Source organism: Cetorhinus maximus, chromosome 3 (assembly GCF_964194155.1).
Source record: "Cetorhinus maximus chromosome 3, sCetMax3.hap1.1, whole genome shotgun sequence".
Classification (NCBI taxonomy): domain Eukaryota; kingdom Metazoa; phylum Chordata; class Chondrichthyes; order Lamniformes; family Cetorhinidae; genus Cetorhinus; species Cetorhinus maximus.
The window spans coordinates 172479453-172506531 of NC_135881.1; the positions used below are offsets into that span (position 1 = coordinate 172479453).

General features: G+C 43.6%; 1 protein-coding gene across 7 annotated transcripts in view; it reads right to left on the reverse strand.

Moving 5' to 3' along the window:
- Positions 1-2610: 2610 nt before the first annotated feature.
- Positions 2611-27079, reverse strand: part of mboat1 (membrane bound O-acyltransferase domain containing 1) — a 112528-nt gene continuing 88059 nt past the window's right edge. For 6 of the 7 annotated variants that reach the window (XM_078539297.1, XM_078539298.1, XM_078539296.1 and 3 more), the window contains 4 exons: positions 26005-26069; positions 24504-24636; positions 9857-10008; positions 2611-3890 (listed from right to left, as the gene is read on the reverse strand). In XM_078539297.1, the coding sequence (XP_078395423.1) occupies positions 3734-3890; positions 9857-10008; positions 24504-24636; positions 26005-26069 (507 nt within the window). In that variant the 3' untranslated portion in view covers positions 2611-3733. The remainder of the gene's footprint in view (positions 3891-9856; positions 10009-24503; positions 24637-26004; positions 26070-27079) is intronic. The other variant, XM_078539299.1, reaches the window with a different exon arrangement.

Consider the following 27079-nt stretch of genomic DNA (forward strand, 5'->3'; position numbering starts at 1 on the left):
CCTGACTTGGAACTATATTGCTACTCCTTCACTGTCACTGGATCAAAATCCCAGAATTCCCTCCCCAATCACTGTGGATGTACCTACACCACATGGGCTGCAGCAGTTCAAGAAGACAGCTCATCACCAAGGGCACTTCAGGATGGCAATAAATGCCCATTGCCAGCAACGCTCACATCCCACAAATGAATAAAGAAGTACTACAGCTCTACAGAACCAATAGTAATGCTGAATGAGGGTCAAAAGCGCATGGTACCACTGGTGAGCAAACCGCAAAATTGAGGTATCTCAGAGAACTGCCTGTAAATACTAATCAGTAGAAGGAAAAACAGACACAGGTGCTCGAAATCTGAAACTAACAGAAAAGATTGGAAGTAAATAGCACGGCAGTCAGCATCTATGGCGATACCAGGCAATCTTTTTTCAGAAAAGGGTACACGCCTGAAACAGTCTGTTCCCTGCGTAGTTGTTACTTGACTTGTGTATCCAGCTTTTTCTGTATTTGGAGATACTAACTGTTGCTTTCGGGTGCATTTTCCACATTTGGGAAGCCAACCTGAATGAACTAGGTGGCCCTGATAACAAAATGCTGTTATAATACAAACGTGACGATCTTCGCCTGGAATTAGTCAAGTAAGGAAAATTTGTCATTTCTTTAAAATGTCTGTGGAATCTGTAATGTTTTTTCAGAATGTTTAAAAAGGACTTAAGAGTTTTCATCAATTGTAAAGGGACCTTTCTCAGATAAGAAGAAATACTGGTCCATATGACCTGACAACCCTTGACCTGGAAGCAATATCAACAGGAACAAAGTTAAGATATGGACGCCATGTGACCAAATACAAAGAAGAGCTACAAGCAGAGGAGCTGGAAGGTGAAGACACTGATGCAGACACAAACAGAAAGTGGACAGAGACAGAAAGAGGAACACACTGAATTCTTGCGAGGAGAAGAAACAAAACGTTTTTAGAAAGTGGTCAGATTTTTTGTTTGGCAGGAAAGGAGACAGGAGCTCTTGGACACAATGTGCAAGCTGATTGAAAAGTGTCTAAAACCTGGAAAACAGTGGGAATAGCTTGGAAATGCTAAGGAGCTGGGTGTTTTCCCAGAAATGGCCAAACCATGAACAGGGGGTGATATTGGATGAAAAGAAACTCTGGAAAGCTACACCACCAGGGCTCCCGTGACCCAAGGGAGAAAGAGTTCTGTGCTTTGCGGGCGGGTGGGGGGGGCTATTGAGTAGAAGCGGTTTTGCTCTGTATCAAACAGTTTTGTGGTGGAAAACTATTTCCTGGCTATGCTGGAAACTTATTTTGCCATAAAAGGTCTCAATTGTAGCAATAATCTTTTACACTTTGAGAATTCCTCCTTAGTGTTTGGCCAATGAGAGCGAATACTTGCAATAGAATGTGTCCCATATTCATAATTAACATCCCTGACTGTGATGAATACAAAAAAAAATCACCTTTTACAAGAAAACATTTTAGAAAAGTGTTCTAAATTATATCTGTAAATTAATATTCTGGTTTCTCTTTACTTCAGGAAATCTCAGGAGGCAACCCTGATGTAGCTAAGAATTAATAGGCAGTTGCATTGGCACTTGCCTCTTAGTGTTATAAGGCATTCCCAAGTGTATGGCAATTGCCTTATCTCGTTTCTTTCTTGCAGTACTAGTGGAGTGCTACACTGACTGTGGTGTGCTGCTTTTCAGGCTAGACATTAAACCAAGGCCCAATTTGCCCTTTTGCGTAGACGTAAAAGAACCTATGCTATTATGTCGGAGAACAGCAGGTGAGTTTTCCGTATGGAGAATATTAATCCAATATTCTGCAATGCTTTCCCCCCTTGCACATAGAAATTAATCTGCCTTCAAAGACCCAGTTCCCTCATCATCCCTGTAAAAGACGTGGGCCAGAATTTTCTGTTCGGCGTGTGGGGGCGGGGCTCACATGCCGACACGTAAAATGATGCACGGTGATGTCGGGCATGCGTCCTGATGTCACTCCGATCTTTCATTCAGTGGGCGCACACTGGAGTCGGCTGCGCACTCGAACTATCAAAGGCCTGTTAAAGCTATTAATAAACTAATTAACCAAATTGACAGGGCTGCCCGATTAACCTGAAGGTTGGCGGGCAGGCGAAGAACCCAGGCGCGGCAGTTGCATTTTTTATAAAACCTCATCCATGGGCGGGATGAGGTTTTATGAAGAGTTTATTAAATTAATAAATATTTTTTAAACATTTGATAAACATGTCCCAGCTCATGTGACGTTGTCACGAGGAGACATGTGTAAATGATTTCTAACATTTTTTATTTTGATGTTTCAAACTGAACTTAATCTCCCTGAAGCAGCTCCATGCCCCAATTCTCCCTCCTCCCCCAGCCCGCACAGGTAGCGCTGAGCTCTACCGGGCGCGAGTCATGCTGGGCGTGCCTTAATTGGCCCGCCCACATAAAATGGGAGCGTGCAGCCGATCGCGGGCGGCAATCAGCTCCATGCCTGCCCGCGCCCGGTCCTGACCGGCCCGCCCGACGGGAAAAAAATTCTCCCCCTAAATAAACAAAGAAATGCATTGTCAGCTGCAATAAGCAAGACTTTGAGCACTAAATAAAAGAAATAAATAATTTTAATATATAAAAATTATTGGCAACATCAAGTTATCTATAATTATAAAATCTATTATCATAACCATGCATAACGTTCTTACAAGCGGTTTTGATTTTATCAAAAAATTTTACAAACAAAACAGAACACTGAATTATTGCAAGTTCGGTGACTTCATATTTAGCACAATCTATGGAACCATTTGCTCCGATCTCAATCACTGTATTTGTTTAGCTCTTATTCTTCAATGAAACAATCCGCCACTGAAATTATACTGGATGATCATTTTCCCAGTGCACGCCTCTTTTTAATCTGTACGTGTTCTTCATCTGGCTAAAATGTAGTGCTACTACTTTAAGGGGCTCCAGTCAGCAGACCCGCCTTTGTCAGAACAGTCAGTTTTTTCTCCCTAAACTGCAACCAGTCAAGACCAACCATTTAGAGCCCGAAGGCTCAGATTATCAGATTACAAATCTATAGGTTGGAATTTGTGTCCATGGGTTTAGCTGTTTGTTAAGGAACATAAAACCAATGGTAAATATGCCTTGTTGGTAGGGCGCAAAAATGTCACCTGGCAAGGGGAAAGTTTGTAAGAAAATATGCTAGATTATCTTCAAATAACAATGGGAAACTATAGGTTTTAAAGCAATAGTGTTAGTTTTTTAACAATCTAGCCAAAAAAATCTTGAACCTGAACTCAACTTCAAGACTTTACCAGCAACTCTCTGGTAACTGATGAGAGATCATTTATATATACATATACCATTCACAATGAAAGTGTCCAAAAATTCATGGGACAATCATGTGGTTTTGAGGAAAAGAATCTCACCAAATTGGCAAATGACAGTAATGCCTGCATTCTACAGGCACCCACATGACCCAGGCTCAATCACTGCAGCAAGTGTAGGGTCAGTGACAAGTGGCTGTTCAATGCAAGGATCTCTGTATAGTAAACAAACATATACTTCATTAAACCTTTTCATTCATTAAATCTTCAGTTGGACACTCTTGAGATGAAGACCGCCCACATACAAACTGCTGTTTCTTTTGTTTCCCACACCCAAACCGCACCAGCAGATTTTCATTTGCATCTCTCACTTCCAAAATACTTCATTTCTGCTGAGTCACTACTGCTCCTTCTTGGGCTGCTGGCGATTGGGGGCTGGGTTAGAGGATTTGGCCTTCAAGAACGTTGGATCAATTTGCGTAACACTCTTCTGCTTCTTGACTGCCAGAATTGGCAGCACTAGGGCACACAGAATGTGAAAGTGAAAATACATTGACCTTCAAAACAAAGCGAGAGAGAGAACTTATTCAGTGTGCATCTTCGACAACAGAGCCAAATGGCCCCAACACAATAACACCATTCTGGTTTCACACGGTACAACAATCCTGCAGTTTTCCTAATATACCAGAGGATTCCACTTATGAAGAATTCTTTGAACAACTGAAGTACTGCAATAGAAGTTTCGAGAATAGCAAAGAAATGCTTCATTGTCACAACATCACACTTGTGACCAAGATCTTGCAGACACACCATGTTGGAAGGCACTGAGCTCAAATTACCTTAGAATCAAGTCAGTCTACTTTAGCCTCAAGCAATAGGTGGCACTATAACTGATGCCAAGTTACAAAGGAGTGAAAAAATCCATGATTTTTAGTCGTAATCATGACCCACTGACCTCTCTTCATTCGCACTAGAAAATGGCAAGCAAGGACAGAATTGGGCTGTGCTTTATGGTTTAATTATCCATTGTCTGAATTTACATATTGCTACTTGGTTGAGGTACCAGAGAGTATTAATATGCTATTAATATCTAGATGAAGAAAGACATCAGTTTCTGCAGATTTCAAATGAAAACGACAAAACAAGACTGGAGCATGAAAGAGATGTAGAAATTAACAAGAAACTACAAACCTATTTGGAGTTCGGGCCTAAATAGTGCTCCAATTCTCATAGGGTTAAGTCGGGCATCTGTGATGAGGAGCCCACAAAAGTAATCTAAACTGGAAATGGTTGCATATGATTCAGGTGAAACTGAGCTGTGGGCAACTTGGGCTCAGTTTTTTTCTTTTCAGATGCCTTTTTTTTAACCAGAAAACTTGAAGAGCAGCCAGTTCTTAATATTCGTAAGCATGTTATGTATAGAAAGTGATTTTATTTTACAATTTTGTCTGTTGGATTCCAAATAAAGTTAGAAATGAACTTGGAACACTGCATTACCTGGGATGTCTCAAAATTACATCAAGCCACATCAAAATTAAATATCCCCATATTCTCCAGTAACAGCTTTCTCACAAGGAGTCTGGTAGGACAACAGAACTATCTGGTATACAAGATAGAACTGACAATACTTAAGTAATTAAATTAAATTAGTATTGCTGAATAAAGAGACACAACTTGAAACTTTTCATCTTGCACTCATCAGGACATTTTGCAAGAATACAAATCCAAGGGAGACCACAAATTTATAATGTATGAAAAGAGAGTCTTGACTGGTTGGCAAGTGGACTCTGATTGGTGGAGGTGTTGCCATGGAGGATGCACCAGTTGATGGTGACTCACAGTTAAATGCCAAGCATTGTTTGAAATTTAAACCAGGCAGCTTGACTCTGATTGGTCAAGGTGTTGCCCTGAAGAATGAACCAGCAAATGGCTATAAATTATTTTGTTTAGCTGAAATAGGCGCAATGTGTACAGGTTCTGTCTGTCTGCAAAGAACACAGGTCATGTGTATTAATGTATGTAGCTTCCAGTACGTGCAAATGCGCCACACTGCGAGTTCGACTGAATCTTAAATTGGTTGTCAGCATAATTCTTAGCACAGTGAGGATTATTTAGCAAATGTTGTCGATTGCAGAATCACGTCTAATGTTGGACACCGTGTTTTGAGTTTTGCAAGCACTGGCTGGTTGTGTACAGTCTGTACCTTGCCCGTTGCGAACAGCAGAAGGGGCATGCTGTTTGATACGAACCGCCAGTCTTTGGGTCATATGGCCTACATACCTAGCATCACAATGGCACTGAAATGCACATACCACATTCGTATGAGGAATTCGTATGAGGAATTCGTATGAGGAATTCGTATGAGGAATTCGTATGAGGAATTCGTATGAGGAATTCGTATGAGGAATTCGTATGAGGAATTCGTATGAGGAATTCGTATGAGGAATTCGTATGAGGAATTCATAGTGTTTTCAGGATAGTTTCTCGAATAGCAGGTTCTGACGCCAACCAGACAGCAGGCTATACTAGGCCTGGTACTGTGCAACGAGATAGGATTAATTAATGATATTATAGTGAATGCGCCCCTAGGGTAGCATAATATGATTGAATTTTACATTCAGTTTGAGGAAGAGAAGAGTGGGTATTTTAAACTTAAAGAAGGGCAATTATGAGGGCATGAAAGCAGAGCTAGCTAAAGCAAACTAGCAAATTAGGTTAAGAGATAGGTCAATAGAGATGCAGTGGCAGGCTTTTAAGGGGACATTTCAGATTACACAGAACAGATACGTTCCAAAGAGAAGAAAAATTCCAAGGGGAGGACCTACCACCCGTGGTTAACTAAAAAATTTAAAGATAGTATCAACTTAAAGAAAAAGCATATAATTGTGCAAAGATGAATGGCAGGTCAGGAGATTGGTCAGAACATAAAAAATAGCAAAGGATGACAAAAAGGATAATAAGGAGGGGAAAAGAATTAATTAATAAATTAATAATGAAAGAAAGCTAGCTAGAAATATAAAGACAGATAGTAAGAATTTCTATAGATATTTAAGAATGAAAAGAGTTAACAAAGTGAGTGTTGGCCCGATAGAAAGTGAGTCTGGATAATTAATAATGGAAAATAAGGAGATGCAGATCAATTGAACTGGTATTTTGCATCAGTCTTCACTATAGAGGATACAAGTAACATCCCAAATATAGCTGTAAATCAGGGAATGGAAGGAGGGAGGAATTTAAGAAAATTGCATTCACCAGAGAAGTGGTACTGAGCAAATTGTTGGTGCTGCGGACCAACAAATCCGCTGGTCCAGATGGACTTCACCCTAGAGTCTTGAAAGAAGTGACTAGTGGGATATTTGATGCAATGATTTTAATTTTCCAAAATTCCCTAGGTTCAGAGAAGGTTCTATTAGATTGGAAAATAGCAAATATAACTCCTTTATTCAAAAAAGCAGGAAACTAAAGGCCAGTTAGCTTAACATCTGTCATAGGGAAAATGTTAGAAGCTATTATTAAAGATGTTAAAGCAGGGCACTTAGATAAATTCAAGGTAATCAGGCAGAGACAACATGGTTTTTAAAGAGAGGGAAATCATGTTTAACCAATTTACTGGAGTTCTTCGAAGAAGTAATATGTGCTGTGGATAAAGGGGAACCGGTGGATGTACTGTACATAGATTTCCAGGAGGCATTTGATAAGGTGCCACATCAAAGGTTATTGCAGAAAATAAAAGTTCATGGTGTAGGGGGTAACATATTGGCATGGATAGAAGATTAGCTAGCTAACAGGAAACAGAAAGTAGGCATAAATGGGTCATTTTCTGGTCGCCAAGATGTAATGAATGGTGTGCCATAGGGATCAGTCCTGGGGCCTCAACTTTTAACAATTTATATACATGACCTGGATGAAGGGACTGAAGGTACAGTTGCTAAATTTGCTGATGACACAAAGAAAGATAGGAACATGAGAAGAGGATATAAGGGGGTTACAAAGGGATATGGATAGTTTAAGTGAGTGGGCAAAGCTCTGGCAATTGGAGTATAATGTGAGAAAAGTGAAAATGTCCATTTTGGCAGGAATAATAAAAAGAAACATTATTTAAATGGTGAGAGATTGCAGAGCTCTGAGATGCAGCAGGATCTGGGTATTCTAGTGCATGAATCACAGAAGATTAGTATTCAGATACAGCAAGTTATTAGGAAAGCTAATAGAATGTTATCATATATTGCAAGGGGAATTGAATACAAAAGTAGGGAGGTTATGCTTCAGTTTATATAGGGCCTTGATGCGACCAAATCTGAAGAACTGAGTACAGTATTGGTCTCCTTATTTAAGGGAGGAGGTAAATGCGTTACAAGCAGTTCAGAGAAGGGTTATACCTGGAATGGAAGGGTTGTCTTATGGGGAAAGGTTGGACAGTCTTGACTTGTATCTGCTGGAGTTTAGAAGAGTAAGAGGCAACTTGATTGAAACATGTAAGATCCTGAGGGGTCTTGACAGGGTGGATGTGGAAAGGATGTTTCCTCTTGTGGAAAATCTAGAACTAGGGGTCACTGTTTAAAAATAAAGGGTCGCTCATTTTAGACAGAGATGAGGAGAATTTTTTTTTCTCAGAGGCTTGAGAGTCTTTGGAATTCTCTTCCTCAAAAGCTGGTGGAAGCAGAGTCTTTGAATATTTTTAAGGCAGAGCTAGATAGATTCTTGATAAGCAAGAGGTGAAAGGTTATCAGAGGTAGGTGGGAATGTGGAGTTGAGGTTACAATCAGATCAGCCATGATCTTATTGAATAGAAGAGGAGGCCCGTGGGGTCGAGTGGCCTACTCCTGCTCCTAATTCGTATGTTTGTATGTAATTCACTCACACCTAGTACTGTTATTTATCCAGGTCAGGGTGCTGTAAATGGGCAAAGTCATACAACTGTCATCACTGCATGGTTCATAATTGAAAACAGGACAGAAAAGCAAATCTATTACTTGTTTGTGAAGCAGTCAAATTGATAACAGCCATCCTGTATTATATATTCTCTTGTACAAACTTTGAACAGCTTCCACAAGAGCATACAGTTCAGATACAGTGCTGGTCTACTTGCTACATATACGCGCTGCTCAGTTCCATACAAAATATTGCACATCACCAGAAAGCCCACCGATTTCGCTAATACCCTGCCAAGGAAAGGAACTACCACACTGAGTTTATTACTATAGTACCCTGAATTTCCTCCTGCATCCAAGTTAAAATCTGTCTTAGGGTAGATACGATTTCATCTGAGAACTACGGGAGGTATTGAGGGAAGGCACTGTAGTTTGATGAGGTGCTGTGAGCCATCAGCAACAGAATTGTATTGCACCACAATTTCTAACTTCAGGGCCTGGTGCCTGGTTCAATGAGGAGTGTAGTAGAGCATGCCAGGCACAGCCTCAGGGACTTTTATTTCTCTCTCCACAGATGCTGCCAGGTCTGTTCAGTATTTCTAGCATCTACTATTTTTATTTTGCTTCTGAAAGTCATGTCCTTCGGTCCTAGATTCCCTAACCAGCAGAAAGAGTTTCTTTCTTTCTACATCATCAGTTCCCCTTAATATCTTGAAAAGTTTGATCTCAAATCATCCCTTAATCTTCTATATTCCGGGAAATATAACCCCAATTTGTGTGATCTCTCCTAGTAATTTAATCAGGAGCATCAACCAAGGTCAGCCTTTTTTAAAATCCCAAAAGTGCAGCAGCCAATTGTATTGCTCTAACTCTGCCCCAGATGTCAGTACTGGTCAGTTATTGAATCTAGGCTTGATCTTGATTTCGCCAGATAACCACATATAGTAACCAAGAAGCTAGGCAAACCCAACACGATTTTTCTCTTTCCTAGTCCAGGGACACTTGGTTAAACTGTAGTGAATCTGCCGCAATTCTAATTATGATCTGTACATACCAGAACAGAATCTAGAACTTACTTGATCTGTGCTGCTCAGTTCCATACAAAATACTACATATCACCAGAAAGCCCACCCAATTCGCTAATACCCTTCCAAGGAAAGAAACCACCACACTGGCTGGCTACATCTGATTCCAGTCTCTCACTATTTGGTTGACTTTTATCACCCTCTGAAGTAGTTGGGCAGGGCTCATTAAAAAAACACTCAATTGTAAGAACATCACAAAGCAGCTCACCACCACCTTTCTAGGGCAAGTAGCTATGGATAAACAATGCAACCTTTACATTGTCAACTTCACCCATATCCTGAGAACGAATAATAATGCTAAGTTGAGCTGTTGTTGTTGGTTTACCTACCTAGGTTTCAATTCTATTTGAACCAAACTCAACCACCACATCATTCAAGGGACAGTAATTTAAGGAGCTGGCTATTTTTGCAGCCAAACTTACAAGTGTGTGCATTTCTGTTGGAGGGAATGAAGAAGGGGGAATAATCTCCCCATATAGACACTATTTGCAGGTACAATTTTTGGTTAATTCCAATGCCTTTTTTGCTGCTTATAGACAAACAAAATCAGAGAATAGGTCCACTTACTTGTAGAATTTGATTGTGGGTTCCGTAGCCAGTAGGAGGAAAGGCGTTACTATATAGCAGAGAGCCAGTTGGGTAGAAGCCCAAGTGGCAATATCGTAGCCAACTTTAATCATCCTGGAAGAAAGGAAGTAACGTCTGAAGTTGCTCCTCATCTAAAGGGCAGGAGAAAAAACAAAGAGTAGACTGAACACAGGATTCAACAGAATTAAAATTACTTCAAAGTTTATTTGTTAAGAATACATGCCATTAAAATAGCTGCTTAGATCAGTAACTTATTATGCCAGACAAATTAAGTGGTCGCACAACACTCAAGCTTGGTTCAACATATAATAGAGGCTTCATCACATAACCTCCTGCCTCCAACTGCCCAGCCAGGTCAAACAGCCATTATTCTCCATCTTCAGTGTTTTCATAATTTGTGTTCAAAGAAATTGAATTAAAAAGTTTTTAATTCTCCTATGATTTTTCTCCTATTTCGCAGAAATGTCCAGGAGTTTAACTTTAAATTCTCGGAGACTCCATGGCAATCCTGGAGGGTTGGCAACTTTAAGCTACAGTTATGCTGAGCTTTGGAATACAAACACCATGGAACAGGATCAAATACACCCTTGTCTCAACTGAGGAGGTAATTAGTGGGGGAAATGGCACCTCTCTACATAACAAAAGCAAACAAAATGAACATAAGAGTCCAACCATTGTAGTACCTGTGTGCAATACCAACTAGTTAAATAAACCCTGCAGTGCAGAATCCATTAGTGATTTGGAAGGCAGCCAAGCCATCATCCCCTAGACAGCTGTGTAAACAAATCCTGCAGCAAGGAATCCATTAGTGCCTTTGAAGATAGCCATGCCATCAAACTAACATTCCCAAGCATAGCTGTGTAAACAAACACTGCAGTACAGAATCCATTAGTGCCTTTGAAGACAGCCATGCCATCAAACTAACATTTCCCAGCATAGTTGTGTAAACAAACATTGCAGTACAGAATCTATTAGTGCCTTTGAAGACAGACAAATGCTCAGACATTTGCCAGAGCTTTCAAACAGCCAAACAGATAGCTGAGCTTTTCTCTAAAGAATGAAAGCTCAATGCACCTGTCAAAAGATTTTAAATAGCTAAACAGATGGATAAGATGTTCTTTAAATAAGGAATTAAAGTCATGGGAAAAATTTAATCAAATATCTATTGATCTCAAACTGGGCTACGCTTCCCATATTGTACAATGCAGAAATAGCACTTTATCCAGTGGCTGATCTATTCTAATGCATGGGACTTCTCCATTTTTACAATGCTGTTCATTCACTTGGTAGCTTGCCAGTTGTCACAAGTAATAATTTGGCAACCCATTATTTAATGGTCAATTACCTTTTCCAATCACAGCATCATCATAACTCACTTTAGTAAACATAGGTATAACTCAGGCTACAGCATTTCATGATGAATTGTAAAGGGGGAAACACTATTTTACTCACATTTAGATTATTCCCACCTCCAATTTTTTGATCATGGTCAGAATTTTGCCCTTGGTGGGCGTGCGGGCCCCACTGGCTCGGCGGCGGGCAGGCAGCCAACCCCCGCCACTGAAACGGGGCCCGTCGCCATTTTGAGTGGGCGGGCCAATAAGGCCTACTCAGCGGCCTTCCCGACAGGCATGTGCTTCCTGTGCAGGGGGGGAGGGAATCCCCAGCTATCAATGTGCGCTCTTTCGCGCATGCACGCGAATGAGCGCACTGCTCCCTGAGACTAAGTGCTATCTCAGGGAGATTAGTGACAGTGCAAAAATGTTAAAAAATAGAAAAATTAAAATATTATTAACATGTCCCCCTCATGTGACAATGTCACACGAGATGGGACAAGTTAATAAAAACGACATAAACTTTATTAAACTTATTAAAAACGGACATGAAACCTCATCCCACCAGCGGATGAGGTTTCATGTATTATCAGGAGCCCGCTGGGACTCCTGGCCTGCCCGCCAGCCTTAAGGTTGGACGGGCAGGTCTTTAATGATCTCAATTAGTCTGTCAATGGCCTTAATTGACCATTGACAGGTCAGCGGGCAGACAGCTGATTTCGCTGTCCGCCCGCCTTCCTAAAATTTAAAGCAACTGGGATGACATCGGGGGTTCCTCCCGATGTCATTTTCCCGTCAGCGAGCGGGCCCCGCCCCCAAATCGCCGACGGGAAAATTCTGGCCCATGTCTCCATTCACCATGTGTGATTTAGAAAGGCTACTAAAATGCAGCCACCTCAATGAAAATTGCAGAAGTTCTGAAATGCCTACTTCTAGAATGGTGCCAGCAACTTCTAAACAGCAGCGTGTGGGGTTTCCAACAGGCCGCCTTTCCTGTGCCGCTGAAAATACAGAGAAAGAAATGGGGGTGGATTCCAGATTCATGCTGAGGAGGGAGATTGGGGGGTGCGGGACATAGAAGGAGAGAGAGAGAGAGAGAGAGAGAGGGAGAGAGAGAGAGAAAGAGAGAGATTCAGAGAGAATGGGGACAAACAGAAAGAGGGAGATCCAGAGAGAATGAGGGCAAATAGAAAGAGGTGCAGCCTGGGTTGGAAGTATGGGTGACCAAGGACATGGTGGGGGGGAAGGAGCAGTGGGAAGAGGAGACGGGACTGGTGGAAGACAGGCCAGGGATAGAGAGGGAAAATGGGAAATGAGGTAACTAAGGGCCTAGAATTTCATGCAAAACTGGGAGCAGAAGCAACATGGTGAACAGGAAAGTCACCAAGAGAGCAACAGCCAATAAAGGGCTGAACGAGACCAGTGGACAACACACTGGGTACATAGCGAAAGACTGTTTTCATCGGCAGAAGAATGGGGTACAAGGAGTTGAAAGCTGAGGATTTTCACTAGACAAACCAAGGGGTCAGAGGGAAGGAAGGATTTTGCACTTTGAAGGTTTTTGCATTTAGAATTATTAGACCATGATCACTTTACAACAAGTGGCCATTGAGCCAGAGACTAGAACATTGTTTAAAAGGGAATGTGATAAGTATTTCAAAATAAGAAGGATTGAGGGTTGGACTGTGAGTTTTAGGAGACAGAGCCAGCACTGGGAGTCAAATGGTCTCCTCTGTGCTGTAATTTCTATCATTCTATAAAAATTCACCTTTATTGAGTGATTCGGACAGGTTGGTCCTGAGCTGAGTTTAGGGCAACATGCCCTGAGAAGTGTCCTAAACACAGAGCGTGCTGCCTTATATGCAATCTTTCGATTTGGTCCAGGTCAGTCTGAGAGGTTGGTTTTGAGACATGAAATCCAAGTAGAAGTCAGCTGTGACTGAAGCTCCCAGGTCAGAGTTGTGACTTTCTCATAGGACCTGAACTCAAATCAGAGTCCAAGGAGTTAGAGCAGAGAGGTAGGGATTGTTAAAAGTGTAATTGGCTGGGAAGCCTGACAGCGCCCAGAAATAGACATTATACCTATTCATACGAACATACGAATTAGGAGCAGGATTGGGCCACTCAGCCCCTTGAGCCTGCTCCATTATTCAATAAGATCATGGCTGATCTGAAAGTAACTTCAACCCCACATTCCTGCCTACCACTGATAACCTTTCACCGCCTTGTTAATCAGGAATCTATCTAGCTCTGCCTTAAAAATACTCAAAGACTCTGCTTCCACCACCTTTTGAAGAGAATTCCAAAGACTCTCATTCCTCAGAGAAAAAAATTCTCCTCATCTCTGTCTTAAACGAATGACCCCTTATTTTTAAACAATGACCCCTAGTTCTAGATTATCCCACAAGATGGAACATCCTCTCCACATCCGCCTTGTCAAGACCCGTCAGGATCTTAAAGGTTTCAATTAAATCGCCTCTTGCTCTTCTAAATTCCAGTGGATACAAGCCTAACCTGTCCAACCTTTCCTCATAAGATAACCCACCCATTCCTGGTATTAGTCCAATAAACCTTCTTCGAACTGCTTGTAATGCATTTACATCTTTCTTTAAATAAGGAGACCAGTACTGTATACAATACTCTAGATGTGGTCTCACCAATGCCCTGTACAACTGAAGCATAAACTCCCTACTCTTGTAACCAATTTTCCTCACAATAAATTATAACGTTCTATTCGCTTTCCGAATAACTTGCTTTATCTGATTACTAACCTTTTGTGATTCAAGCACTAGGACAAGCCTCTGAATCTCAGAGTTCCTCAATCTCTCACCATTTAGGTAAGAAGCTTTTTTTTAATTCTTCCTGCCACATTGGACAATTTCACATTTGCCCACATTATACTCCATTTGCCAGATCTTTGCCCACTCACTTAACCTATCTATGTCATTTTGTAGCCTCCTTACGTCCTCTTCACAATTTACTTTCCTCCCTATCTTTGTGTCAACAGCAAATTTAACAGCCATTCCTTCGGTCCCTTCATCCAAGTTATTTATATAAATTGTAAAAAGTTGGGGCCCCAGCACTGTTCTCTGTGGCACACCACTCATCACATCCTGCCAACCAGAAAAAGGCCCACTTATGCCAACTCTCTGCTTCCTGTTAGCTAGCCAATCTTCCATCCATGCCAATGTGTTAGCCCCTGAGCTTTTATTTGCTGCAATAACCTTTGAGGTGGCACTTCGTCAAATTCCTGCTGGAACTTTAAGTACAGTAAATCCACCTTCATCCACAGCACTTACATGTAAATGATCTGTGAATTATTATATTACTGTCGGTTATTAGAGGAATCTTGAATATCACCAGTGTTGCTGTTATTAATATGATGCCATGAGTTACCATTAATTCCTGGTACAGGCGATAGGCACAGTGTCAAGCCAAGAGCCTTTCATAAAGTGTCGGACAATAATTCCAAGCCACCATGCAGCTTACGCAAGAGAAGTCACCCTTTGTAAATTTAGTAGAATTCAGTGAGAAACTAACAGAATTGGTGAGAGTCTGCTGCTGAGAGGATTCTTTTTTCAAAGTTCCTCCCACCTTGGGTTTTCTCTGAAAATCTCCCCCAACCTGGTTTTCCCTCTTCTCCGCCCTCTGTTTCCCCTTCTGCTCACAGAAGGCCTCTTGGTTCCCGGAACTTCTTGCACAGCAACTGCTGGTACAAAACCACTGGCAAAAATACTCAACAACAGGAGACCCAACTTTTAAAAAGAACATACAATAATATTTGCAGACATCACGCGATCAGATATTATGCGAATAGCCCTCAAGGGAATACCTTGAGCCAAAGTTGCAAAGTTGAAAGGCCTAGTTTTTATACCAATAAGACTATGCTCAATAATACAATAATTCCTTATTTTTCGTTGTAGTTTTGTACCTAAAAAGTGCAACTTTGAAATGAAACAATGTTAAGCAAATCAGATTTTTGTTAGGATCTTTCTCATCAGAAAAATATTAAGATATTATCCCTGTAAGTTGAAACATTGTACATTCCTATATTTGTAACTGAAATAACTTTTAAAATAAATTTTAAAATGCAATTGAAATATGCTAAGTCTTTCTACCCTCACCACCTCTCCTGCTCCTCAACCGTCCTGCTTGCAGCCCCTCCCCATCCCTCTCCAACTCCCTCTTGTTTGCTGCTCCCTGCTCCCAAACCCTTGCTGTGAGCAATGGGTTGGGATTAGCAGCGAGAGGGAGGAAGCGAGCGAGCGAGGACCTACAAGTGGGAGGATCATGGAGGGAAATGGCGAGAGGGAAAGAGTCAGAGAGCAGGAGTGTTGGCGAGTCAGAGGGTTGGGGAACAGGAAAAGCCGCTCAAAAGTGCACCAGTCGGGTCACGTGACACCATGTTGGCCCTGCACCAAACCTCAGTAAAATGGAAATCCTGACACTAAGCATGCGACTTAAAATGGGGACTTACTGTAGCTGTTCTTACAACTAGGAAAACATTGAAATCTTAAAAAGGGGGCTGAATATCCCACCTTGACAATCTGCCCTTTCTGTTATCTTATCAACTCCATTAGTCGCAATGCTACAATAGTTTTTATTTACCATGTGTAAAATGCAGTCTTTATACTGCAGTGACTCGAACACTAATTCTTCAATACAATAAAAACTGAACAGATTAGCATGACCCTATGAGGCTTATACGAGTTCCCTTCAATGCCTGCAAATTCACTTCAAATGCAAGTTTATTGTCACCTCAGAACCTATTTTGCAGTCAGAATTGTAAGCCATGCCAGCAATAGTGACTGTGCAAAATGCTGTGGGAGGACGTCATTTTCAACTTTAGAATTACAATCTTTATAATGAAATTTCTACACGAAGTTCATTTGAAACTTTTGAAACTAAATGAAGTTCAAGAAGATCAACACCAAACATTTTAATAATAAAAACAAAAAACTACTGCGGATGCTGGAAATCCAAAACAAAAACAGAATTACCTGGAAAAACTCAGCAGGTCTGGCAGCATCGGTGGAGAAGAAAAGAGTCGACGTTTCGAGTCCTCACGACCCTTCAACAGAACTGAAGTATAGTTAGGAGAGGGGTGAAATATAAGCTGGTTTAAGGTGGGGTGGGGGGGGGGGGAGATGGGGGGGAGGGAGAGAGAGAGGGAGAGAGAGAGAAATTGAGGGGGCGGGGGGTGGTTGTAGGGACAAGCAAGCAGTGATAGGAGCAGATAATCAAAAGATGTCACAGACAAAAGGATCAAAGAGGTGTTGAAGGCGGTGATATTATCTAAGAAAATGTGCTAATTAAGAATGGATGGCAGGACACTCAAGGTACAGCTCTAGTGGGGGTGGGGTGGAAAGACTGACAAGGTATTAGTTGTAGATTTTAAAATAACGGAAATAGGTGGGAAAAGAAAAATCTATATAAACTATTGAAAAAAACAAAAGGGAGGGGGAAGAAACGGGGTGGGGATGGGGGGAGGGAGTTTAAGATCTAAAGTTGTTGAATTCAATATTCAGCCCGGAAGGCTGTAAAGTGCCTAGTCGGAAGATGAGGTGCTGTTCCTCCAGTTTGCATTGGGCTTCACTGGAACAATGCAGCAAGTCAAGGACAGACATGTGGGCAAGAGAGCAGGGTGGAGTGTTAAAATGGCAAGCGAAAGGGAGGTTTGGGTCTTTCTTGCGGACAGACTGCAGGTGTTCTGCAAAGCGGTCGCCCAGTTTGCGTTTGGTCTCTCCAATGTAGAGGAGACTGCATTGGGAGCAACGAATGCAGTAGACTAAGTTAGGGGAAATGCAAGTGAAATGCTGCTTCACTTGAAAGGAGTGTTTGGGCCCTTGGACGGTGAGGAGAGAGGAAGTGAAGGGGCAGGTGTTGCATCTTCTGCGTGGACATGGGGAGGTGCCAGAGGTGGGGGTTGAGGAGCAGGGGGTGATGGAGGAGTGGACCAGGGTGTCCTGGAGGGGCATTTCAAACATTTCAAAAGCAGCTTGAGGAATTGGCACCACATCCACCACCTTAAATATTTACTGCCTTCACCTCCAGTGCATCATGACAGCCGTGTGCACCATCTACAAGATGCACTGCAGCAACTCAAAGCTTCTTCAATATTACTTCCCAACTAGTGACCTCCATTGCTTAAAGTAGAGGCAGCAAGTGCATGGGAACCGCCACCTCCAAGTTCCCCTCCAAGTCACACACCATCCTGAATCCCCTCACGCTATTTTATGGCGCCTCGCTGCTCTCTCTCCTCGTGTTGCTATATGGTGTCTCACTGCTCTTTCTCCTCTCACGCTGTTCTAAGGTATCTCATTGCTCTTTCCCCTGGCGCTGTTTTATGGTGTCTCGCAGTTCTCTCTCCCTTGCGCTGTTTTATGGTTTCTTACTGCCCTCTCCCCTCATGCTGTTTTATGGTGTCTCTCTGCTCTCCCCTAGTGCTGTTTTTCTCGTGTCTCACTGCTCTCTCCTCTCACGCTGTTCTAAGGTGTCTCATTGCTCTTTCCCCTGGCGCTGTTTTATGGTGTCTCGCGGTTCTCTCTCCCTTGCGCTGTTTTATGGTTTCTTACTGCCCTCTCCCCTCATGCTGTTTTATGGTGTCTCTCTGCTCTCCCCTAGTGCTGTTTTTCTCGTGTCTCACTGCTCTCTCCTCTCACGCTGCTGTAAGGTGTCTCATTGCTCTATCCCCTCGCGCTGTTTTATGGTGTCACGCTGCTCTCTGTCCTTGGGCTGTTTCAGAGTGTCCCACTGCTCTCTCTCCTTGGGCTGTTTCAGTGTCTCGCTGCTCTCTCTCCTTGCGTTGTTTTATGGTGTCTCGCTGCTCTGTCCTTGCGCTGTTTTATGGTGTCTCGCTGCTCTCTCCCCTTGCATTGTTTTATGGTGCCTCACTGCTCTTTCTCGTCTCGTGCTGTTTTATGGTGTCTCACTGCTCTCTCTCCTTACGCTGTTTTATAGTATCTCACTGCTCACTCTCCTCTCGTGCTGTTTTATGGTGTCTCGCTGCTCTCTCTCCTTACACTGTTTTATGGTGTCTCACTGCTCTCTCTCCCCTCGTGCTGCGTTATGGTGTCTCGCTGCTTTATGGTGTCTCGCTGCTCTCTCTCCTTGTGCTCTTTTATGGTGTCTCGCTGCTCTCTCCCCTTGCATTGTTTTATGGTGCCTCACTGCTCTTTCTCGTCTCGTGCTGTTTTATGGTGTCTCGCTGCTCTCTCTCCTTACACTGTTTTATGGTGTCTCACTGCTCTCTCTCCCCTCGTGCTGCGTTATGGTGTCTCGCTGCTTTATGGTGTCTCGCTGCTCTCTCTCCTTGTGCTCTTTTATGGTGTCTCGCTGCTCAAAACAAATGCGATTTATTTTCACTAAAATCCTTGCTTTGGCAATATCAAAATGTTTTTTATGCATTCATGTCATGTGGGCATCACTTGCTAGGCCAGCATTTATTGCTCATCCCTAAATGCCCATGAGAAGGTGGTGGTGAGCTGCCTTCTTGAACTGCTGCAGTCTGTGTGGCGTAGGCACACCCACAGTCCCGTTAGGAATGGAGTTCCAGGATTTTCACCCAGCAACAGTGAAGGAATGGCAATATATTTCCAAGTCGGATAGTGAGTGGCTTTGAGGGGAACTTCCAGGTGGCGGTGTTCCCACGTGTGTGCTGCCCTTGTCCTTCTGGATGGTAACAGTCGTGGGTTTGGAAGGTGCTGACTGAGGAGCCTTGGTGAGTTCCTGCCGTGCATCTTGTAGATGGTATACACTGCTGCTACTGTACGTGGTGGAGGGAGTGAATGTTTGTGGATGGGGTGCCAATCAAGCAGATTGCTTTGTCCTGGATGGAGTCAAGCTTCTTGAGTGTTGTTGGAGCTGTACTCATTCAGCAAGTGGAGGGTATTCCATCACACTGCTGACTTGGGCCTTGAAGGTGCTGGACAGGCTTTGGAGAATCAGGTGGTGAATTACTTGCCACAGGATTCCTAGCCTCTGACCTGCTCTCATAGCCAAGGTATTTATATGGCTAGTCCAATTCAGTTTCTGGTCAATAATAACCTCCAGGATGTTGATAGTGGGGGATTCAGTAATGGTAATGCCATTGAATGTCAAGGGGCGATGGTTAGATTGCCTCTTGTTGGAGATGGTCATTGCCTGGCATTTGAGTGGCACGAATGTTACTTGCCACTTGTCACTCCAAGCTTGGATATTGTTCAGGCTATGCGACAATTGGGACATGGACTGCTTCAGTATCTGTGGAGTCACCAATGGTGCTGAAAATTGCGCAATCATCAGCAGACATCCCCACTTCTGACCTTATGATGGAAGGTCATTGATGAAGCAGCTGAAGATGGTTGGGCCTAGGACAGTACCCTGGGAGCACCTTCAGTGATGCCCTGGGACTGAGATGATTGACCTCCAACAACCACAATCATCTTCCTTTGTGCCAGGTATGACTCCAACCAGCAGACAGTTTTCCCCGATTCCCATTAACTGCAGTTTTACCAGAGTTCCTTGATGCCACACTCAGTCAAATGCTGCCTTGATGTCAAAGGGCAGTCACTCGCCACACTTCTGGAGTTCAGCTCTTTTGTCCATGTTTTACCAAGGCACTAATGAGGTCAGGAGCTGAGTGCCAAATAAACCCGCTTGTTGGTTTACTGGTGCTCTCCTCTCACTAAATATCATAAGTCCACATAAATTTAATGAGCCATGGCACATGGCAATATTAGCAAGATTATAATATCCATACACAGGTCAAGGGGCTCACACTATGTGAACCCCAGGTCACATTGCCAGCTGACTCAATAATGGGTAGTAAAAATAAACTCCTGATTGTAGGAGACAGAGGGTCTGTTTATCAAGATATTCACAGTTACTAAAACTAACAAAATAGAACAAGACTAGAATTTGTATCAACCGATTAGAATAACAAAGATTGCCAACATTACTGAATGCACGAAACTCTGCTTCTAGGTTAATCAAAATAGCTGTAATCCAAACAAAATAAATATCCACAACAGAAACTGAGTGAATACAATTGGTGGCCTCTGACACTGCAATATTATTACTCTGACATCTCATGTCATTATGGACATTTGCTATAAGAGCTAAAAGAACTGGAAAAACTCAGCAGGTCGGGCAGTTTCTGTGGAGAGAAACAGAGTTAACATTTCAGATCGATGAGCTTTCATCAGAACTGCAACATTTGCAGCCTTTGACTATTGGAGAAACCTCAGTGTAAAAGGTTTCAATGTCTCAATACATCCTGGGCACTACTGGAAGTGACTTTAATTTCGCAGGCAGCATCCAACACTTAATGTCTCCACATTCAACCACCCCCCCACCGACCCTGCATTGATTGTACTAATTTCTACCCATCAGATTTTAAACAGGTTGAGAGCTTCAAAAGGTTAAAGGCAAGAGTTAAGTGCACTTTATAATAAGCAATGAGCCAGGAAAGATAACTCAATTTTACCTCTAATACCCAATCATCCAGTCAGAGCAATAGATGAGACAGCAACAGCAAACCTTGCAGGATAGAAAGGCTGCAAATAATTATTCATTCTGACATTATGAAATCCACCTCTCACAATAATGATTTATTTAACATCTAACCCAATTGAATGAGAATTTCTTTTTAAGAAACAGACCATTCTGTTAGTGTAAAGAAAAACTAATTAGCAAGTGGAAATGAATAAAATCAATCTTTTTATGAGGATGCACACAACACTAACCCTGTCAATATGGAGATCAGAAATCCCAAATGACCCTGGAACAGTCATCATTCATGCTACAAGGTCTCGGGGTGGGGGCAGGATTCTGGGTGGGGGCAGGATTCTGGGTGGGAGCAGGGGAGGGGCTCGGGGTGGGGCTAAGACTCGGGAGGTGGGGTGGAGACAGGATTCGGGGTGGGGGTGGGGGACGAAGGGGTGGGGTGGGGGGAAAGATGGTGTGGGGGTGGGGCTAGGACTCAGTGGGTGGGGGTGGGTGAAGGACTCAGGTTGTGGGTTGAGGAAGGTCTTGGGTGGGGCGGGGAGGGTTCCCATGCAGGGAAGGGGTCGGAGTTGGTGGGGAGAGGGGCAGGCGAAGGGGTCTGGGGTGGGGAAGATGGGAAAGCGGTCCGGAGTGGGGGTTGGGAATGGGTCCAGAGAGGGGGTGGAAGGAGTGCAGAGAATGAGGGGGAGAGAAGGGGTCCAGGAGGTGGGGAGAGGGGGTCCAGGGGGGGTGAATAGGTCCGGAGGTGGGGTGAAGGCGTCCAGAGCTGGGCGTATCCAGGTGAACTTGCAAGGGAGGGCTCTGATAAGTCCATGACTGCTTCCTAGCGAGCGAACCAAGGGTGGGCGTGGCATGAAGGAATGGTGAGAATGACTGACAGCAGAGTGAGGCGGTAGGGTTGGAGGGTGAGGGTTCAACGGTATCAGTAGAAGATGGTTGGTGGGGATTCGGAGGCAGGCATGGACCTAGGGGATGGGAAGGAGGAGGTCGGGGAGGTTAATGCGGGTGGGGATTGGATTTTCGGGAAGGAAGGGAATGTGCACGTTCACCTGGACATCTCCGAAAGAAAAGGATTGTGGCTAGTAGGTCACTGAGGGGAGGTGGAAGGTGATGCCGGGTGCTCAACAGTGATGGCAGAAAGAAAATGGGTGACTGAGGGAGGGGAAAGGATGGGAGAGTGAAAGAAAAACTGTATTAGCACCATCCTGGCTAAATCGAAAGAGAAACGAGAGTCATGGTGGGTGGGATCAGGTGCTGCAAGGGAGTGTAGTTAGTGCAGGTCAGCTCAGATGGACAACTGAAAGCAAACACCAGCAGGCAGCACTGAAAATGCTCAGGACATTGAGATGAGTGTGATATGGGAAGGATCCGCGTGCGTGGGAGAGTGCTGGCACAAGGCTCCGAAAGGCCCTGCTATATGCACACATACACTTCTCACTCGAGAATCGCTCTGGGCCGGCTAGTGGGGGGCCGGGGAGACAGATGCAGTGGGAGGACTCACGAACACTGTCGCTGAAGCTGAAAGATACCATTACACATTATTCAGTGCAAGTGCATATATTTCCAGGTTGCAAAGTGAGAAAATGTGTTTACCCATGCAACCAACTGTGACTAGAATTTCTTAACTTTTGAACACCTTAGACTTCTAGTTCCTGCCCTGACATCCGCAGCAGGGGTGGAGGCAGCCTGTGTAATGGTTGGCCCTGTAGCCTCTAATGCCTTTCACATGGGTCCTCTGGTGAGCCGAGGCCTTGGGGACCCCAGCTTGCTCTGTCTATCCTGCTGTGGGCCAGCTGCTCCCACTGCGGTGACAGAGGATGAGGCTAAGGGGTTCACAGGCAAAGGAGGCTTGTAGGGAGAGGACAGCCTCAGATTTCCTGAGTAGAGGACCCAGGGGTGTCCAGCTGCCGCTTCTCCTCCCTTCAGGTGCCATGGGGCCTTGACCTGACTCCTTGAAGTCATCAGCGATCCTCACCATGGAGACCTCCATACACGCATATGTGGGCACCACTTTATCAGAGATTAGGTAGATGCACTCCTCTGACTCGCATGTCACTCTGTTGAGGACTTCCAGCAGCTCTGCATGATGTTCCCCCACCTTCTGCTGATTCTCCACGATGAGTTGGAAGGCCAAATCTAGAGGTACGTCATCTGACTGAGACCTCACAGGTGCCTCTTCCCCAGCAGTACTCTAAGTGCTGGGCAGCTTGGCCGAATCTGCCTCTCCCTGCATCGGACATGTGTCCATGTGGTGACCACCAATTTGTGAACTCAGGCCTGCTCTAGATCTAGGTCCCACAAAGGTGTGTATCTCTGCACTAGTGGAGGGTGTGGGTGAGCACTGTGACAGGTCTTCCAGGCTGCTTATTTCCAGCTCTTCAATGGAGGAGGAGTCCTCTTGGCTCAAGGTGAGGACATGGATGGTGCTGAGGGACTGGCTGGCTGAGGGTGTCGGTCACTTGGCAGAGCTCCCTGTGAACCAAAGTAGAGATAAAAAGTGCATGGCAGCAGAGTCAAAAGCAGGAGAGAGTGCGCTCACATCTGCATTGAGAGAGGGATGGTGTGGTGCAGGATCCTCATGAGGGTGTTTGCCACCGACCTCACCGTCACCACAGGCAGGGTCCACATCCTCACCAGACACGCTCCTCAAAGTGGGTGAGGTGCCTAATCTGGGCCACTCCATTCCTCGGTCTGGGACCTCTCTCTGCTAATGTGATGCTTCTCTTGCATGAAAACAGATGGAGGGTGTGTGAGCAGGACACATGGTGCTGCATGGAATATTTCTGCGATGAGCAGAGACATGGAAGAGATATGAGCCTGAGGAAGATGTGAGGGTGTGTGAGAGAGTTAGTGGTGTTGTCCCTAGAGGTGGAGATCCCTGTGGATGTGTGATGGGTTTGTGAGTATGTGTGAGTTGAGAGTGATGAGAAGAGCGACTTACCCTGGCGGAACGGATGAGACCATTCGCCTTGTAGTGGCACTGGGTGGCTGTCCACTTTTGCAGGGCATTGGCATTGACCACCACAGCCACCGCCTGCCAAGCCGGATTAGTGATGTTGCTGTCCATCCTGCAGCCAGAGCGGGGGTAAAGGACATCACGGCGGGCCTCCAATGCATCCAAAAGATACCCGAGGGACATGTCGCTAAACCAGGGGGCTGCAGTTTTTTTGCCTTTTGGGGCCATGTCTTCCGTGCAGCACTCCTGGGCTGGAAGCAGTGAGAGGTGTGCGTGCGGCTGCACTTTAAATATGGCGCCTGGCGTGATGAAGCGGCAAGGTGATAGCGTGGCGGGTAAATGAGTGTCCCCCCCTGCCATCGAAACGTCATGTTTCCCAGGAATGCATAATTAATGCAGCAGGATTGAGATGATATGGCGTAAGAAGCCATTGCGGCCAGCGGGTAAACGTTGTTTTTCCCACCCACTACCACACTTATTACAAATCTGGGACGATTCCGCCCATAGATTTATGTGATCAATTAAACACTAATATTAAACAGGAACTATTTCTGTTAAACGACAATCCTGAGCATTTATAACAACTCAACAAGGTGGGTGTAGCAAAAAAATTCTGTTCAATTAAATCATAGCTCTTAAGTAATCAGGACTCCATAGGGACATAACTGAAACAGGAGCCTGCAAACAATGAGTTCACGAAGTTGGCTAACTTAACTATTCTTATAAGATATCAGCCAATTACTTTCCGAATTACAAAACAGATCAGTGAATGACATTCTTCAATCTAATGGGTGCTGAAACTAAGAAATGATGCTTCTACAACTCCATGTATGGGATAATGGGTACTTACTGCTCTTGCTGCCAGCGTGATAAGGATTGCAGTCGTGAAAGTGAAGTAATACCCAGGGTACACTCCATGCCACAAGGCTGAAAGGATAAATGTTAGAGCTGTGGGGTAGTAGGGGGCCCGATCGTAGCAGACACTGAGAAAAAACAGAAGGGACAAGGTTAAGGGTGAGAAAACTAGATTCTTGCACTGCAATACTTCAAATCACAGCTCACTAATAACATGATCACCTTTCATCTTCCGACTGTCAATAGACAGGAAATTATTTGAACAAATATGATTAAGTTGATTCAAAATAGTATCAATAAACAGATAAAGGTGTATACTACAAACTAGAAGTCATACAATTTATGTTCATAATAATCAGAATGAATAAAGAGGCATTTAAAAGAGTGCCTTTCACTATTCTCAGGACAACCCAAATGGGCCACAATTGAAATGCAGTCACTGTGCTTATGTAGGTAAGCTTGACATCCAAATTCCCTATAGCCAAGTCCCACCAAAAGCAAATGAAACTAATGAGCAGATAACTTATTTTGATTGTACTTGTGAGAATGCTACATCTTATTAAAGAATGTATTTGATATTCAGGGTTCCATTTTCTAATTAAAAGACAAAATTTGCTGAATCCATTGAAAAAGGTGATGTCTGTGGAATATCAATTAACCAACTCAAACTGTACCAACTGTTGGCATACAAGAAAATCCTGGGTCGTTCTAGTCTTCTAATAAATATCTGCGTGTGTGTACATCCTCTCCATTTTATGAACGAGATGCTTACGTAAATCTGCCACCTCTTGAGACTTGCTGCCTCAGAACAGGGCAAAAACGGTCCTGCCAATGGTTATGGAGGTAACCGTGGCCATTAATTTCTTTGCGTCAAGATCCTTCCAGTCTGGAGCAGGCGACATCTCTAACATTCCCAGTTCACTGTCCCATCCACTGCTGCTTAAGGAAGGTGACTGACACTCTTTATGCCAGGACTTCTCTCTGACCAGAGTGCAGCAGGTCGATCGTGTATGTGGCTTTGTCAAGACAGCCCACTTTGCCAAGGCGCAGGGCAACACTGACTGCATACGTTTGGCTTTACAAGGCACCACATCTAAATGCAGAGGTGTAGGGCAACAGGTTCTACTCCCTGAACACGCAGTTCAGTGCGCCCATGCTCAGCACATTGAACAGGTGAATACCCCGTGCACCAGTCCACTGTTCTCACTGAGTCAGCATGTCATGCCAGATAGTGGTTGCTGAGTGACAAGGGCTAATCACTGACTTTCTGGCTCATGTCTCTGGTGGGCACCCCAACCACACATGACCAGTATGCATAGAATGAGTGTCTGTAATGTATACCATAACAAAATTGAACAAAGGGTCAATTCAGTGAAACAAATTATGTTAGATGTCACATGATTTATTTTCAGTCGTCATGAATCCTGTATTATTTGCATTGAATCTTGTGCAAGACTGTTAGTAATAAGCTTGCACATGACAGCAATTTTATATACCTCTTTAGCCAAGCTCCAGTTTGAATGTTCCAACTGTCCAGGCACATTTTAAAACTTGTAGCAGTCTGGTAATGAAAGAATATAAAAAGTAATCAGGAAATTGAATACAGGTTTCTTTCAGTATGAGGGAAGAGGAAACCAAGAATATCTTACAAGATCTTCAGATAAAGGGTATTTTCCACTTTATAGGTAATACGGTAGGTACACATTTCAGCATTATTTTTTAAAATAGGGAGTTTTGAGAACTTTCTGACATTTACAGCTAATAATCATGAAGCACAAAAGTGTCAGGTTCATTCTACAATTAATTGTTAATGATTAAGCAGAAACCTCAGTAGTTAATGTTTCGTACAGCTTTTCTTATTAACTTCCTGAGAAACTAGTTAGGACAGGTTGCATTAGGAAGTTTGACAGGGTAGATGCTGAGGCAGTATTTCCCCTCATGGGGGAATCTGGAATGAAGGAGGACAGTTTAAAAATAAGGGGTCTTCCAATTAAGACTGCAAGGAGGAGAAATTTCTTCTCTGAGGGGGTCATTAATCTTTGGGATTCTCTTCCCCAGGGAGCAATGGATGATGAATCTTTTTGCAAGGTTGAGTTAGACAGATTTTTGATCAACAAGTCAGTCAAAGATTACTGAGACATGGGGGAGGGGGTGGCGGTGTGGGCAGGTGGGAAAATGGAGTTAAGGCCACAGTCAGATCAGCCATGATTTTACTGAAAGGAGCCAGCAGGCTTGAGGGGCCAAATGGCCTACTCCTGCTCCTATTTCTTATGAACATTATTTATAAAAATATAAAACTCTGTTATAAGAATAAAGTGAGTAAAGAGAAGTCTGCTGCTTGACATGAACCCCATAAGGGAGACAATAATCTGGAGCTGCTTAGTTAACAGGGATCAAGCAATTCCATTAATTGCGAGCATACAGTCTAAGTATTTGTCATGGGTCACATTTCACTTTCTTTCGCTCCTCTCCTTGCATTTTCAGCAAAGAGGGTTTCAACTATTTCTATTATTTTAGTCTAAAGTTCTCTTGCAAGAAAATCTCAAACCAAACTCATTTGTGTAGATCCCA